This window comes from Arabidopsis lyrata, assembly GCF_000004255.2.
Source record: "Arabidopsis lyrata subsp. lyrata unplaced genomic scaffold ARALYscaffold_4, whole genome shotgun sequence".
Classification (NCBI taxonomy): Eukaryota; Viridiplantae; Streptophyta; class Magnoliopsida; order Brassicales; family Brassicaceae; genus Arabidopsis; species Arabidopsis lyrata.
Window position 1 is genome coordinate 5,676,810 of NW_003302552.1, and position 16,143 is coordinate 5,692,952.

The window sequence follows — 16,143 nt, forward strand, 5'->3', positions numbered from 1 at the left end:
TAACTAGTAATACTACATACATCTGGGTTCTCAGAGATCTACCAGTTCTACCAGTTTTACTTTCGCGTCAATAATGATACTATCTATTTACCTTATACACGTTGCATTGATAGTATCTCTTCCCTTTGTCACCATCGTTCTCAGAGATCTTGTCGAGGATGCGTCCACCACAAGGACATCTTGTCGAGGATGCGTCCTAAACTTCTATTTCATGCTCTATGCAGCTAAAGGAACTAACCTGTCTCACCGCAGCTCACCGGAAGATCGCCAGAACGGAAGAAACGGCAACAATGCAGCTCGCCGGAGGTGGAGCTCGAGATAGAGAAGAGAGTCGAAGAGAGCTCCCGTCGTTTTTTTTTTCTTTTTCTGGGTTCGGTTTTTTCTTTTTTTGTTTAATTAAATTTCAAATAAATCAAAAATAATACTAATAAATAAACAGAGGGTAAAATCGTCAGATCACATTTCATTAATTGAGAAGGGGATATGTAGACAAAAAAGGGATATAAGAGGTTTATGGTTTACAAAAGGGGAGTTGTGAGACATTCTCTCAACCACCAGACTATGATAATATATTTGTATATGTTTGAAAAGAGATTGTATATATATACGTAAACACCATGGGTTAAAGTTTAACCGCAGTTAGTGTTTCCGTTAGCAAAGTTAACAGTCGTTAATTCGGGGGTACGATTTTACCAATTTTTTAAAAACGAAGATTTTAAAAGATAACCGAAATTAAACGAGTTATTTTTATTCCAAATTTAATACTACACGTATTAAACGGCCAAAAAAAAATAGATGACGGTTTTTTCGGGTTTTTTCCCGTCCGTTCAACAATGAAATAGTATATTCACAGTTTTTATTTCCTTCGGTTGTGTAGAACAAAAGCAAGTTTCCGATATTAACTTACAATATCATGTAAAAATATATAAACCCTATTAGTGTCTACCATATTTGCATGGGCTCTTAGAGCAGATCACAACTCGAGCCACTAAGACTTTGCGTCCATCAGCAAGTTTCCTTTATTGACCAAAAAAGTGAAGTATATATATATGATTCATCAATTACATAGATGTTTATGATTTAGAATATGTTAATATGTTATTGTAGATTAGTTACCTCTTTACAAGAATAATCTCTCTATCAGTTTCACACATCTTTATGATTAGAGAAACCATTTTTTGATGAATTTTCCTGGAACTATGTGTGATTTAATTTTGTAGATAACCTCTCTGAGATGAATAAGTGATATATCACGGATTTTACCGGTTTTAACCGTGATATATGTATAGGTTTTAGAGTCCTTTTGTTATTTCTAGAGTCTTTTCTAGTCTTTTTCAGGTCTTTACATGTTTGGGATTCATTTGGAGATAATGGAGCATTCTGGAGGAAAACAGAGAATTTATGCTGCAGAAGAAATCCGGAGACTAAAAATTGCGTAGGTGTCGATCGACACCACCCCTGGTGTCGATCGACACCAATACCTGACGGCAATTCAAAAACGCAACTTATTGAAGTTATGAAGATTTGCAGATTCGGCCCAAAAGTTTCTCTTATTTTTAAAGAAGGCCCAGCACGTTTTTAAGACTTATATATATAGTTTTAAGGTCATTGTTTAGACCTAAGCTTGGGAGAGACTATTCTCCTTATCTATTCTGTTCTTGGGAGCAAAACCCTGTGGAGACTCATTTTAGAGAAGATCTTTCTTAACTCATCTCTTTTATTGAATTTCTTTATGCTTTCTATTCATAACATGTTGTTTGTTTCAATCTCCATGTCTGAGTAGTTTGCTTGTTAGGTTTAGGGATTCTCAATAGGGATTTAGATGAATTAGTAGATCGATAACCTGTTAGGATAAAATCTATAGAGTTCTTCACTTTTGATTGTTCTTAATGCTGATTCTAGAGTAATTAACTAGAATTTGATCTTAGGATAATAAGTAGATTTGAGAGGTCATCTATTACTGGAACTATCTTAGGTGGGCAGAAATTACTAGATACATTCGAGAGGTGGTCTAGGAATATCTGTGAACAAATCAAACCTGTTATTAATGCTAGTCTAATTCTAGGAGTTTACATTCGAGAGGTGGAACTTCCTGATATTAGGTTTAGTTAGTCAATTCATACGAGAGGTGGTTGGCTATAAATTAGTGATTTGAATTCTAGGACGGTTCGTTAATAATTCTAATTAATTTGCTAGATCTACTATTTATTTATTTCTTGAGCAATCTCTAAGCCTGACGTTTTCTTCATCTGAATCTACAACCGATTTTATTTGCTTGCTTTTATTTATTTTTACAATCTTTTCTGTTTAGCTTAATTCAAAACCTGTTAGTCTATTGTGTGAACACGAGAGATTTGTGGAATTCGACCCTAAAGTACTGCAATTGATCTCTTATTTCAGAGAGTAGTCTTAGGTCTTAATTTGACTCACATCAATAAGATTCCGCGGGAATGAACTTCTTCGAGTCGAACTTTGATTTTATCTCCCACTTGTCTTCCTTTGGACAACCATGTGGTTGCTTGAAAACCCACTTGGGAAGTTTTTACCAGTTATTTAACTATATCTAAACTGCTTATCATGAAAATTTTCTTAAGGGGTATTAAACAATAACCCAACAAAAAAAGAATGCAATCTGGTCTTTTGCAAATCTCAAAATCAATGCGGTGTATATTTGCATTTTTTTGTATTCTAAGAAACTTTCTTATCCAATGGTAGTGACACTTTTGTAGAGTTTTCTCACCTCTGCTTTGCATGATCAGGGATACTGCAAAACCATCTATCTCACCGGTTGAGAATTGGAAATAGTGTTAAGAAAAATTATAAAAGTGAAGTCTCTTTGGGTTTGGATGTAACGCTTTCAAAACATTTGCATCTTTATGATGTGGTAATTAAATGCAGGGGAGAAGCTGAAGTGAATCTGCCAAAAAAAGCTTGAGAAGTCTAAAGGTTAACAATTCAAATTTGGACACGTGTTAGCATATGGGGAGATGACGTGTCACATAACTGGAGAGGGTTCTTCTACTTTCATATATATGATTTGCTATCAGCCTTCATAAACTCTTGTTTATTGTTTCACCCATCTTTTCAGTGAAACAGATCATAATAATAACCCTTTTAGCTCCCAAAATTCTTCTAATTATCTTTTTAACTATCCAAATCCCATCAATTATCAGTTTCAAAATCAAACTCCCAACATATACCAAATTATGGAGGGAAAACGTCCAATTCCCCCATGAACTTAGTTGCTTTATCGTATTTATACATAGAACTTAACTAAAATTTAAATTTCCTACATGAACAATGTAAATCAGGTCAAAACCATCAAATCGACAAACGGTGTTAAAGTTCCGTTAACAAATGCTTACTAGAATGCCACGTCGTGCCACAAAACGACGTCATTTCGTAAAAATAAAAAATCTGAAACAAAATATTTCAAACTTGGGAATTGAACCCATAACCTTTGGCTCAAATACACTGCTCATAACCAATGGATCCAATGAAGCTTTCGTTGGTTATTATTGCATATAAAACTTAATAAATGTTGGTTATTATTACATATAAAACTTAATATATGAAAAAGAACCAAAATAGCCTTTCTCACCCCTTACTTTCTCTTCTCCTTTACGGGTATTGCGTAGAGAGCACAAAAAAATCTAAATCGAGAAAAAGCTAGCCAAAATCAAACAACAAATCGATAATCTAGAAGCTAACAACAGTTCAAGCGGATGAAATTAATCAAATCTTACAAAACTCAGATCTACAATAACAAAATTTTCCAGAAATTTCATCGAAAAATTTAACAGAGAAATGTAAAACATCAAACATCAACCACCATCGCCTCTAGGGCTTTGGTTTGCCTCTCAGATTCAGCTCTCTTGAGAGATTTCATGGAATTAGATGTTATTTACAGTGAAGAATGGAGAAGAGAACGTAAAGAGAGAAAGGCTTCTTTTTGTTATTTTCAATGCATTGGATATATATACGGTTTTGAATGATACAATAACAAAGTTTCTATGTGTATGCTGGTTCCGTTCTTGAGTAGTTATACTAGAGGCTGTGGGTTCAAATCCCCATTTTGTAATATTTTGTTTCAGATTTTTTATTTTTATAACATTTATTGAAACGACGTCGTTTTGAAGCATGACGTGGCATCCTCAATTACAAACACGGCATCCTAGTCAGTATTTGTTAACGGAACTTTAACACCGTTTGTCGATTTGATGGTTTTGACCAAGTTTACATTGTTCGTGTAGGAAATTCAAATTTTAGTTAAGTTCATGTAGTTCTAAGCACGACTCAAAGTTCTGTGTACAAATGCGATAAAGCAACTAAGTTCAGGGGGGAATTGGCCGTTTTCCCAAATTATGGATATCCAGCAAATTTTTTCATGCCGTCAGCTGTTCCGAACTATTGTCCATATCATGGATCGATGATGTCATATTCATCTCGAGCATCCTCTTATTCTTATACTCCAATGGGTAATGAAACTAATACAAATGTTTGAGCAACAGAATTCCCCGAATTTTTTACACAAATGGCTCTTGGTGGTATGAGCGGTGTTCATGAAGTCATTCCAAATGAAGAGGATTCAACTCATGCTTGTCTGAGATGATCCAAATGGACCACTGAGCAAAATTTGGTGCTACTGAGTGGCTGGATTAAATATGGAACAAATAACATCGTTGGCAGAAACCAAAAAGGTGATTCATATTGGGGTAAAATTAATGAGTACTGTAATGAGCATGGCTCAATTGATATTCCAACATTAGTTTTCGAGATCACTTGCAGTTCCTGCATTCTTACAAACTCTTTAGTTTTCATCGTTATATTTTTACATGATGTATTCAAATCGTGTATATCTTTCAAGTTTAATAAAGTGAATTTTAATCACATGCTTATCTATCAATCGTTTTGAATTCAATCTTCATTTTTACAAAAACAAAAATTAATTATATAATAAGTAGAAATAATAGTATACAATTATATTTTGTATTTGTGTTTTATGTGTGTAAAGAAATATAAATTAGTAATTTTAGACCTACATTTTTATTTTTAAAAATTTATTTGTGCTTTAAACATATTTTAAAGATGAAGATTTATAATTTACAATTTCCAAATTTTTATAATTTAAAAAAAAAAAATTCAAGGGCAATCATTTTTTTTGTTCTCTATTCCCTTTCCTCCTAAAGAAATTTTTTTCTCATATTCTTTCTTTTTTTTTAATTTTTAATCGACCTTCATCGCATGTGTACGGTCGAATCGGTGGTAGGCGGTTCTTCTTCCTCAAATGTAATGAGGCGTGGATGATTCATTGTGTAACATCTCCGATCTCAAGAGATGGGCTATTCATTTTATTTAAATGATAAGGTCAGCCCATGCAGTGGCGGAGCTAGGAAAATTAGTTACGGGGGTCATAATATTTTTTTTGTTATAAATATTAATTTTATTATAAAAAAATGTCATTACAATTTTTTTTTTAAATGAATCCTTATAATTAAGTTTTAAACAACAAAATCAATTAATAAAAAACTTAGTTAAAGCCCAACAGTTTGTTAAAAAAGCCCAACGATTATGTTGAATCCCAATTAAACTATAGATAATTCCTAAAATTAATGGCATATTTCTATTTTCAATCTTTTTTAGAGGGGTCAATAATATTTGAGAAGGGTATCAATAGCATTCTTGGACATGTGTCAAATAATTATTTTAACAAACCTAAGCTGAAAATTTTAATTTCATGGGTGTCATATGACCCCCATACTTCTTCATTGCCTCCGCCACTCCCATGTAGTCCAAAAATCCAAAAACAACAAGGGTTTATGTTTAGCATGTGTGTGATAGTTTATTTGTATATAGGTCCATATCGCCGTCTTCGTTGTGGGACAAAAAGAAAGAATGCTCAATAGAAACAAACATATCAGAGAATCTCACGTGGAGAAGGGTAGAGGAGGAGAAGTGACACGTCTCACGTGGAAAGTGATGGACGAGACAGGGATCTCGTCACCGGAAAATAGAGAGAAAGGGAGGATAAAAGAGAGAGAGAGCCGTGAGAAGACGAGAGAGGACGAAACGTAGTGGAGATGGTGGAAGCCGTTGGCTGGTCCGATTTGTCATGTTGTGGCTGTGGCAAGTCTCGAGGATGGTGGAGGAGAAAATCTGGAGTCGATCATGGGTAGAGAAGAGAAGAATAAGAAAGAGGAAGAAGAAAATAAAAGTAGTGTGGAGGAGGCAACTTTGTAGGCTCGTCGCCGCAGAATTTGACATTAATTTGGCAAAGCAAAAGCATGGATGCGATGGAGAACCAAACTTGAAATCCGTATTCGAACCGTAGCATCTCCAACAAGTTAAGACTAAGGTGAGGATAGTAATCGTGGAAATACAATGGTTATTTCTAAGCATGTTCTTCTTGAATTGCTTGTATAGGTTTAGAAACTATATAACTGGATATATGTATATTGGTTGATATTGCATGGTATGGTTTGATGATAGGATGCATGATATAATAATTTGATATGGTCTAATATGAGTTGTTGGGCAAGCCTGAGATTGGTTTCGTGCCAAGTGATTGGACGAGCCTGAGATTGGTTGCGTGCCAATTGATTGGACGAGCCTGAGATTGGTTTCGTACCAAATGATTGGATTAGCCTGAGGTTGGTTTCATCTTTGTGATTGGACGAGCCTGAGATTGGTTCGTGCCATGCTAAGCCGATGGATCTCGGTTTAGGGTTACTGTTGATTTTGTATATAGTTGGATACTGTATGAAAAAGTTCTGTTGTTAGACGTATGTTTGAGAATGTGGAGTCTAATTCTACGCTATGCACTGATTGTTGAGTGTGATTAGAATGTCACCATTGTGTTCACCATGTTATCTTCCCCTCAATGTAATGAGAGACGTGGAACAAGTTTTATGACTGGTGAATGTTTAAGGAAATAAGTATTTTGGCGGGACCATATGAATAAAACATTATCTTGGCCTGTAATGCAGGACGGGTGTTACACATTGTCCAAGTGATTTGATGGCTATAGAAGATCCAGCGGATTAGAGTTTTCCCTCGAGTCGGATCTGGTAATCGGTCGAAGACACTGGAGAGATCTTGGAGGAACACTATTCTACATTTCTTTTTATAAGAAAAACATCATGACTTCAATTTAGGAGCAATAGACTAAAAAACTACTTCGCTAATCGTGGGGGTATATATATATATTCAACTTTATACTATTAAATATTTTTTATTTTTTATATATGTTGGTAAATATATAAATTAGTATTTTAAACATACATTTTTAATTTAAAATTTCTAATTTTCAAATTTGCATAAACAAAAAAAAATACAAATTATAGGAAAATCATTTCATTTTTTTCTAACATTTCTATCTTCCTTACAAGAAAAATTATTCTCATATTTTTTTTTAAGTTTTGAATCGGTCACTACAAAAAATAAAGGATTTGACGTTGGTTAATTTTAACTCAACGTCGGTTAATGATTGTCTTGAATTGGTTTTGTGCCATGCTAAGCCGATGGGATTTCGGTTTATGAAATGATATACAGGTTACTTTGGAGGCTCGTCGGTGCATGATCTGATATTTTTTTGGCAAACTAAGAGTATGATGCGATTTTTAGCAACCCAAGATTACATAGCAACTTACGGATCTTGAATCGGGGTTATACCCAAGAAGTTATGGCTGTTGCTTTCTGGCCAAGTAACTACAGAATCTGTCAAACCCAGAAACCCTAGAAAACAGATATGAGGTGGATTCTTTAGGACAACATTTGGAGGCCCAAACCTACTCCGATCGAGCTGAAATTTGATGGAGTTATTCATGGTACTACAGCCTATAGATTCTACGGTGGGATTCCGTTTTGAACGGTAAGTTGTTGTTTTATTCTTATGTTTCGGAGACAGTTCATTATAGAGTAAATGGTGACAAGTTCTATTGTTTGATTGGTCAAACGAGGTGGGATTGAGATGAAGCTTTACTGGAACATTTATGAGGCATGAAAATATGACTTGTTTGATGGAGAACCAAACTTGAAATCCGTATTCGAACCGAAGCGTCTCGAGCAAGTTAAGGCTAAGGTGAGGGTGGTAATCGTGGAAACACAATGGTTATTTTCTAAGCATGTTCTTCATGAATTGTTTGTATAGGCTTAGAAACTACGTATTTATTTGATGTTCATTGATTGATATTTTGTGACATGGTAGGACGATTTGATGTATGATATATATGTAGACTTTATATTTAACATGATGATGTGTGATGATATGAAATGAGTTGATGTGATGGGGGCACGAACCTGGGATTGGTTTTGTGTCTCGTGATGGGCGAACCTGAGATTGGTTTCGTACCTGGTAATTGGGCGAACCTGGGATTGGTTTCGTGCCTGGCGATTGGACGAACCTAGGATTGGTTTCGTGCCATGCTAAGCCGATGGGATTTTGGTTTAGCTTTATTGTTGTTCATTTTGTATATGCATGCTTGGACTAATGTAAGAATGTGTATGTTTGTTAGACGTATGTTTGAGAATGTGGAGTCTCATTCTATGCTAAGCACTGATTGTTGAGTGTGATTAGAATTTCGTCATTGTGTTTACCCTTTTATCTTTTCCCTCAGGTTAACAAGCTTTATGAGACGTGGAACAAGTGTTGAATGTTTAAAGAAATAAGCGTTTTGGCGGAACCAGATGAATAACACGTTGTCTTGGCCTATAAGGCGGGACGGGTGTTACAAAATGAAGAATTGAATTCTGGCATGGCTAGAATAGGGGTCGTGGTCAGTGCCGATTTATTTGTGAAAATGCTACCTTACTTGTCGGATGCCACTCAAATTTCCCTTTCTTCAACAGGTTGGTGAGTGATTTCGTAATCAGATCATAATCCTTAATAAACTTATGATAATATCTAGTGAACCAGATAAATCCTCGCAACTTTGTGATCGTGGTTGGTGCTCGCAAGTCAAACATCGCCTAGATTGTTTCTTGATAGTCTTTTACTCCTTTTGAGATAATGTAACCGAGATACTAAAGTTCACTTTTAGCAAATTCACACTTTCTTCATCTGCACAAATAAATTTTGCTCCTATAGAATTCTCCCTTGAATGAATATACACAAGTATATTATCGAAGGAAACAAGAATGAATTTGCGGTGGTGGTGGCAAAAAATAAAATTCCTCAAAGACTGGAAATTGGAAGGCACGTTGCATAACCCTAATAGCATCATAATATATATTGTGAGTACAAAAGACTATCATGGAATGTCGAGAGGATGAACTTGAAGCTTGTGATATCCAGCTTTTAAGTCCAGCTTGGTGAAGACGGTAGCTCTGTGTAATTCGCCAAACATGTCTTCTACCGTATGAATAGGAAATCTGTCTTTAATTGTTGCCGCGTTTAGAGGCCAATAAACCGTGAAAATCCTCCACACACATCATTTTTCTGGACTAGTAGGATCAATGACAAGAAAGGGCATGAGCTAATTCGTCGAATTAATCTCAAATCACCATCTCCTGCACTTGCTTTCTTGCTAAGTCGAAAATCAGGCCATTCTTGCTTCTTTAGTGATCTCCTTTCTATTGGGTTTGGTTGATCTGTTTGTGTTAAAGACCATGAAAAACTCTCTTCTGGCCCATCCAATAAAACTCCATTGTGTGGGCCTAGAAACTTTAATCATTGCACGTCGAGCACAACATCTAACCCTTGTAATAGCCAGAAAAAAGTCGATGAGGAATGATGCACCACTCAGGTTCATGGCAACTTTTGGGTATGAGCCTCGACATGAGGGTGGATCACTATCAGCCACTATCACGTTGAACGGTTTCACGGTCGTGTGCTTCAAATTGAGACGATTATCTGTCTATTCACTTATGAAATTATATGTGGAGCCGCTCTTGGTCAATGCCACCAACTGTTGTCGATTAACTACCGTGTGAACCCGCATCGTTTGTGCCACATCCTAACCACAGAGTTCTTGCAACGTAATCTCCGGTTCAGCATGCTCAATAAAATTCTCCTTTTCGTCTTCCTGTTCAGCATCATCCTTTACCATGGGTAGTAGCAGCGATTTTCAACATTCATTGCCAGGACAGTAACGTTCGTTGAAACTAAAGAAGAGACCCAAACTTCATTTTCGTTTCAACTCCTCCCAGCTAAGCTTCTTTTGTGTTTGAGTTTGTGCCTGCCCAATACGCATCACTGTTACCACAACAGAACCTTCTGTGTTTGAGTTTTGGAAACATTGTCAATTTGCGGTTGTCCTTTCTTTGTTGTTATAGCTGTCCATCCTTCATTTTTCATAGATAATAACATTCCTTAATGTTTTAGGTTAGAACATCATGATCCCATCGGAAATGGAATGATAGATACCCCCATTAAAGCACCCACCAAAACTTCTTGTGATCACCCGTGCATTACTTTGTAGCTTCTCAAAGTGATCACCCTTAATTATTGGAGCACGGGAATGGACCCCTGGCCGTCGCACCGCTCGCTCCCTATTTGAGCCGGCACTGCCTTTGGGTAGTCATTCAACGACCCTTTTGATGGATCTCCATCAATGTTATCATGAGGTCCAAATCTCGCCCAAAACTCTCTTTCGTAAACTTCCCACGTGATTGGAATGCGATCGTTGGCTACACCGTCAGGAGTAAAACTCACGAGCTTGTCCGACCGTATATCCTTGTAATTGAAGTATTGGTTCACTTTTCTCACTCACTCGGTTTGATCACATCCTTGTAAGCGCGAAAATTCAAGCTTTAATTGACGTATCAGTTCAGAAATGTGTGTGGCCAGGGGCAGACCCACATGGAGAGAGAGGAAGGGGTCAGCTGACCCCTAAAATAGTAACAATTATATTTGTAGGTTTGTTAGAGCAACAACAACGATGGTTTCTCACACCATCTCTCACCAATAAAATAAAGAAAACAATATGAAAGAGAGGAGAGAGGTAGTTAAACGTTTATTATAAGAGAAACCCAAGAGAAACCCATCACAAACGTTTCTCACAGTTGTCATTCAATCATTGGTCTACTTAAAATACTTTCAATTAAATTTTGGGGATTATTAGAAAATAGCCTTTGACTGGAAAAGTATTAAGAAACTAACCATGTGTCAGAAATGTTGGGTAAATGACTCTTTTTGTGGTGGGGTAGGGGTGGAGAAAAGACCAATTAACCTTTTGAAAGTATAGTTATTACGAGATGATATATTTGTTTGTAAGTGGTGGTAGAGATTCAGTGAAGAAAAAATAGATCCGGTCATAGAAGTGGTACGGTGGTCTTGGTCACCATAATGAATATGGTTATGGAGGAGGTGATGGTAATTTCAGAGGAAGCGGTGGTGGCGGAAGATTCGGAGAGAAAAAATAGATTCGATGATGGAAGTGATACGGGTGAAGGTAACGATGGTGGTTACGGAGGTGACACGATCCTCCCGAGGACTCGGCACTCTAAAGTTGAGCAAGGGATAGAAGTGGCTGTGAAGCCGTGATGATGGATAGATGATCTCGATCTAGAGACGACACACGACTCAAAGACGAGAGAATGGATCGATGGATATCACAGAAGCTTGCGGAAGAGCTTCACGATACCGAAACTTAGATCCTTTGGATATGCGCACCAAAAGATACTAAGGGTTTTGCTGGATATACACACCAACAAGATGATCTTCTTAGAAAAGGTTTTTGATAAAAAAGAAAGATAGGTTCTCATAAGAGATTACAAGAGAATATATAGAGAAGGAGAAGAAGAGAAGAGAATATAGAGAGACAAGTCTTGGAACAAGCTCCAAGGCTGTCTAGAAACTTAACAAAATATTAAAGATAGAATTTGAATAGAAAAGACCCTTTGGCTTCAAAGATGACTCTTGAACTCCTATTTTCGTCACTCCTCTTGACCAGCAAATTAAGAACTTGGTTTGGACTCTTCTTGGGCTTGTAATGGCCATAAAATGGGCTGGACTCCATATATATTCCATGGGGTAGACTTCTGAATGTTATTCCAAGGGCTGAATCAACAAATGGGTGATTTGAATGTGAATCATTTGCCTCATTAAAAACCTTGTCAAGAAAACCCATTGGGACAAAACTTGACAAGGGAAAAAGAGTACAAATGAGACACATGCCCATTTGATGATCATTTATTAAAACCAGTGAGGTTAAGATAACATCTTTTCCATACTCTTTCTCCGGTACGAGCTCACTTTCTGGTTCAAAATACTCCTCAGGTTCAAGCGGCTCCTCTGCTTCAAGCTCCTCCTCGGCTACAAGCTCTTTATCACGTTCCATGTCCTTTGTGCTTTCCATGATCATATCATCCCCTCCCTCTTGAAAAGGATTTGACCTCAAATCCGTTTGATCTACAATATACGGCACCAAGTCAGAAACATTAAAGCTAGGACTCACATTACACTTACCTTGCAGCTCAAGTTCATAAGCATTGTCGATTGTTCTTCTTGTTAGGTCGGATGGAGAATCGATCCTTGGCATTAAAACAACTCCAATTCCCGTCCTCTCATAGAGATTGGACAAGAGAACTTCTAAGTCTGGTGGCTCCTCTTTTGTACCTGAAATATTGTCAACAGCTTTTGCAAAGAGCAAGTGTGTTATCACAGTCATGGAGTCACTATAACCAAGTAAACATGTCTCAGCTTTTATCAATGCATTATCTTTGAAATGTTCATGTTTTATTTGCGTTCTAAGACATGAGTTTGGTTCCAAATATTCTTTAAATAAATCTAACTCTTTCTCGATGTTTCCTAGATTTGATAAACTCATAATAACAGTTCTTGTAATATGAGAAACCAAGCGAGTGAAAGAGTTATTTACCTGAATAAGGTTCGCAGTGTGTTTGGTGCTTGGTATCATCACGATTAATGAAAGTGGTGTTGGATCCGGGGGTTCTTCTTGGATCAAGGCATTGGTGGTGACCAACTCCTCCTCACTAGAGGTATCTAAAAACTCTCCTGGTCGCCATTGATAGGTATGGAATGAATCCAATGAAGAAAGATCCATTTTAGGCTCCTCGTGAAACATGTGAAGTAAAATGACCAAAATCTCGTGAGGTGTAGGACTTGAACGTCCTAGATAATCTCCTGGTCTCCAAATGTGGCTTTGAGAATCATCATGGATGGATGGTAGTCCTATAGGTTTATCCTCCGAGAACATGTCTTCATAATCCTTACTAGCCCTCACAAACAAATTTGATTGCTTGCCTATGCGTTCTTTTGTGTACTTTGGCGAAAATTGATCTTGACAATCTTCACGAAGATCTCTTGATTGATTCCAATGATGAGTGCTTATCTCTCGATCATTAGTCTTCTTGGTTGGCCTCAAAATTGTGCAATCTCGGGTTTTAATTTGTGGTGTAGCATCTGGTGGTTTCTCCTTGATTACACTATTGTATTCAGCTTTAGATAATTGATTGTGGACCAGAACTGCTTCAGCTTGAGTTAATTCTCCAATTCCACTCATGGTTCCTTGTTTGGGTTCTTTGTAAAGGGATTGAGGCTGCTGCAAATCCGGCGGCTTTTCTTTGATTGCCATTATGTCTAGTGCACCTTCAGCTTTCCTCAAGTCGTCATGGATATGGAGTGGAACCTTGAACGTGCCTTTTCTTGATGTCACTTCTCCTATGTAGTTATTCTTCTCCATAGCTCGTGTTCCTTTTTCAGCACTCATGGGTCAGAACAAATGCATTATACTTGAAATAGAGAATCCAAAAACACAATCCTTCAAGGTTGGTTTGCAAAGCTCATTGAACGAATTTGATTCTTGCAACTCATAAAAAGTTTTAACCAATGCATTTTCGGTTTTTATTCTAAACAGCTCAAATGCTTTGCTACACAAAGAAATTCTCAAAGACGAGTTAAATTCACGAAACTCATCAAACAGAAAACATCTTGGCTTAAAGAGCTTTTCAAGTGTGAGTGTATCAAAAATTGGAATCATTTTGTCAAAAACAGATTTTGAAACACGAAATTCTTTCACATTTTCCAAACCAAATTGTTTTTCATCTTGAGCAGAAATCAAAACAAACACATTAAGCTTTTTTGTAACCAAATCAACTTCCTTACAGTGCTTTTGATAATGCTCATTTGACTCAAGGATTGGTTCAGGAACAAAGATAGTTTGCTGCTCCAAATTAGTAACAACCGATGGCAAACTCCTTTGAACTTCTACCTGAGATTCTTCTTCCATAACCTGTGAAAAACAAAAAGTACTACTCGGTTGCACCGGCTTGGAAAGGATTAGTTTGTCACAAGGTTGATCATTTTCAAGCACCTGAGATTCTTCTTCCATAACCTGTGAAAAACAAAAATTACTACTCGGTTGCACTGGCTTGGAAAGGATTAGTTTGTCACAAGGTTGATCATTTTCAAGCACAAAATCAGGTTTCTCAGAAAGATCACACGTATCTTTCACAAATTTAGAAGGAAGAGCAAACTTAGCTTTTTCTGAATTAGAAGGAAGAACACACTTAGCTTTCTTAGGTTTGTTGTAAGCGTTGAAAATCTTCAGAAGCTCATCCTCGAACTGTTCTTTAGCTAAGGCTAGACTTTCCTTTTGGTTTTGCTTGTGAACTACAACTTCGTCAGTGACCATCTTTGGTTGAGATGTTGACTTAGCTTTCTTGGGTTTATTGTAAGCGTTGAGAATCTTCAGAAGTTCATCCTCGAACTGTTCTTTTGCTAAGGCTAGACTTTCCTTTTGGCTTTTCTTCACGGCCTTAAATTTTTCACATCATTATGTTGCGGGGTAGCTTTCTCAACACGTCTTTGATCACCACGATTGTAGTAGTAACTATTTGCTTGATCTTGGGTTGATCTGCTTCTCCAATTAGGTTTCTCCTGGGGTCTCCTTGGTTTTGCCTCTTTTTGATATGTGATTTGCTCATGCCTCTCTTGGCTTCTCCTTGGAGATCTTAAATTCTGATGAAACTCTTGGCGAAAAGCTTCCAATTCGGTGTTCATCATTTTCTTCATAGCTTCAGTCAAAAGTTTGTTGTTCCGATTGTAGCTACTCTCTTCCTCATTGGTTTCAGCCATCCTTTCTGCAATAGAAACAACAAAACAACACCAGTAACTAGTTCTTTTTGAAACAAACACGAAATGACTCTTCAAATACCACAAAATTCTCCTAGAACCCTAATCACGACAGTTTGACTTGTTCGGATGCTAAAAATTATCAACTCGTGCAGGAAAATTCCAGAAACAATTTTACAAAATACTAGACTCAATTTCTAACCCGTGACAGTTGATTTCGCGATTTTAGCAAATACCAATTATTTATGAAAATTAAAACAAGATGACAGACGGAATAAGAAGATGAACAGACAAGATAGAATACTCAACTTTCAGAGTGTGCTCTGATACCACTTGACACGATCCTCCCGAGGACTCGGCACTCTAAAGTTGAGCAAGGGATAGAAGTGGCTCTGAAGCCGTGATGATGGATAGATGATCTCGATCTAGAGACGACACACGACTCAAAGACGAGAGAATGAATCGATGGATATCACAGAAGCTTGCGGAAGAGCTTCACGATACCGAAACTTAGATCCTTTGGATATGCGCACCAAAAGATACTAAGGGTTTTGCTGGATATACACACCAACAAGATGATCTTCTTAGAAAAGGTTTTTGATAAAAAAGAAAGATAGGTTCTCATAAGAGATTACAAGAGAATATATAGAGAAGGAGAAGAAGAGAAGAGAATGTAAAGAGACAAGTCTTGGAACAAGCTCCAAGGCTGTCTAGAAACTTAACAAAATATTAAAGATAGAATTTGAATAGAAAAGACCCTTTGGCTTCAAAGATGACTCTTGAACTCCTATTTTCGTCACTCCTCTTGACCAGCAAATTAAGAACTTGGTTTGGACTCTTCTTGGGCTTGTAATGACCATAAAATGGGCTGGACTCCATATATATTCCATGGGGTAGACTTCTGAATGTTATTCCAAGGGCTGGATCAACAAATGGGTGATTTGAATGTGAATCATTTGCCTCATTAAAAACCTTGTCAAGAAAACCCATTGGGACAAAACTTGACAAGGGAAAAAGAGTACAAATGAGACACATGCCCATTTGATGATCATTTATCAAAACCAGTGAGGTTAAGATAACATCTTTTCCATACTCTTTCTCCGGTACGA

General features: G+C 37.0%; 1 protein-coding gene across 1 annotated transcript; it reads right to left on the reverse strand.

Annotated features, from left to right (window-relative positions):
* Positions 1-13,673: 13,673 nt before the first annotated feature.
* On the reverse strand, positions 13,674-15,158 carry LOC110229571. Its single transcript, XM_021030171.1, has 2 exons — positions 14,376-15,158; positions 13,674-14,273 (listed from the first exon to the last, which is right to left on the reverse strand). The coding sequence occupies exons 1-2, from the start codon at positions 14,592-14,594 to the stop codon at positions 13,674-13,676; spliced, it is 819 nt and encodes a 272-aa protein (XP_020885830.1). The 5' UTR covers positions 14,595-15,158.
* Between the last annotated feature and the right edge of the window lie 985 nt (positions 15,159-16,143).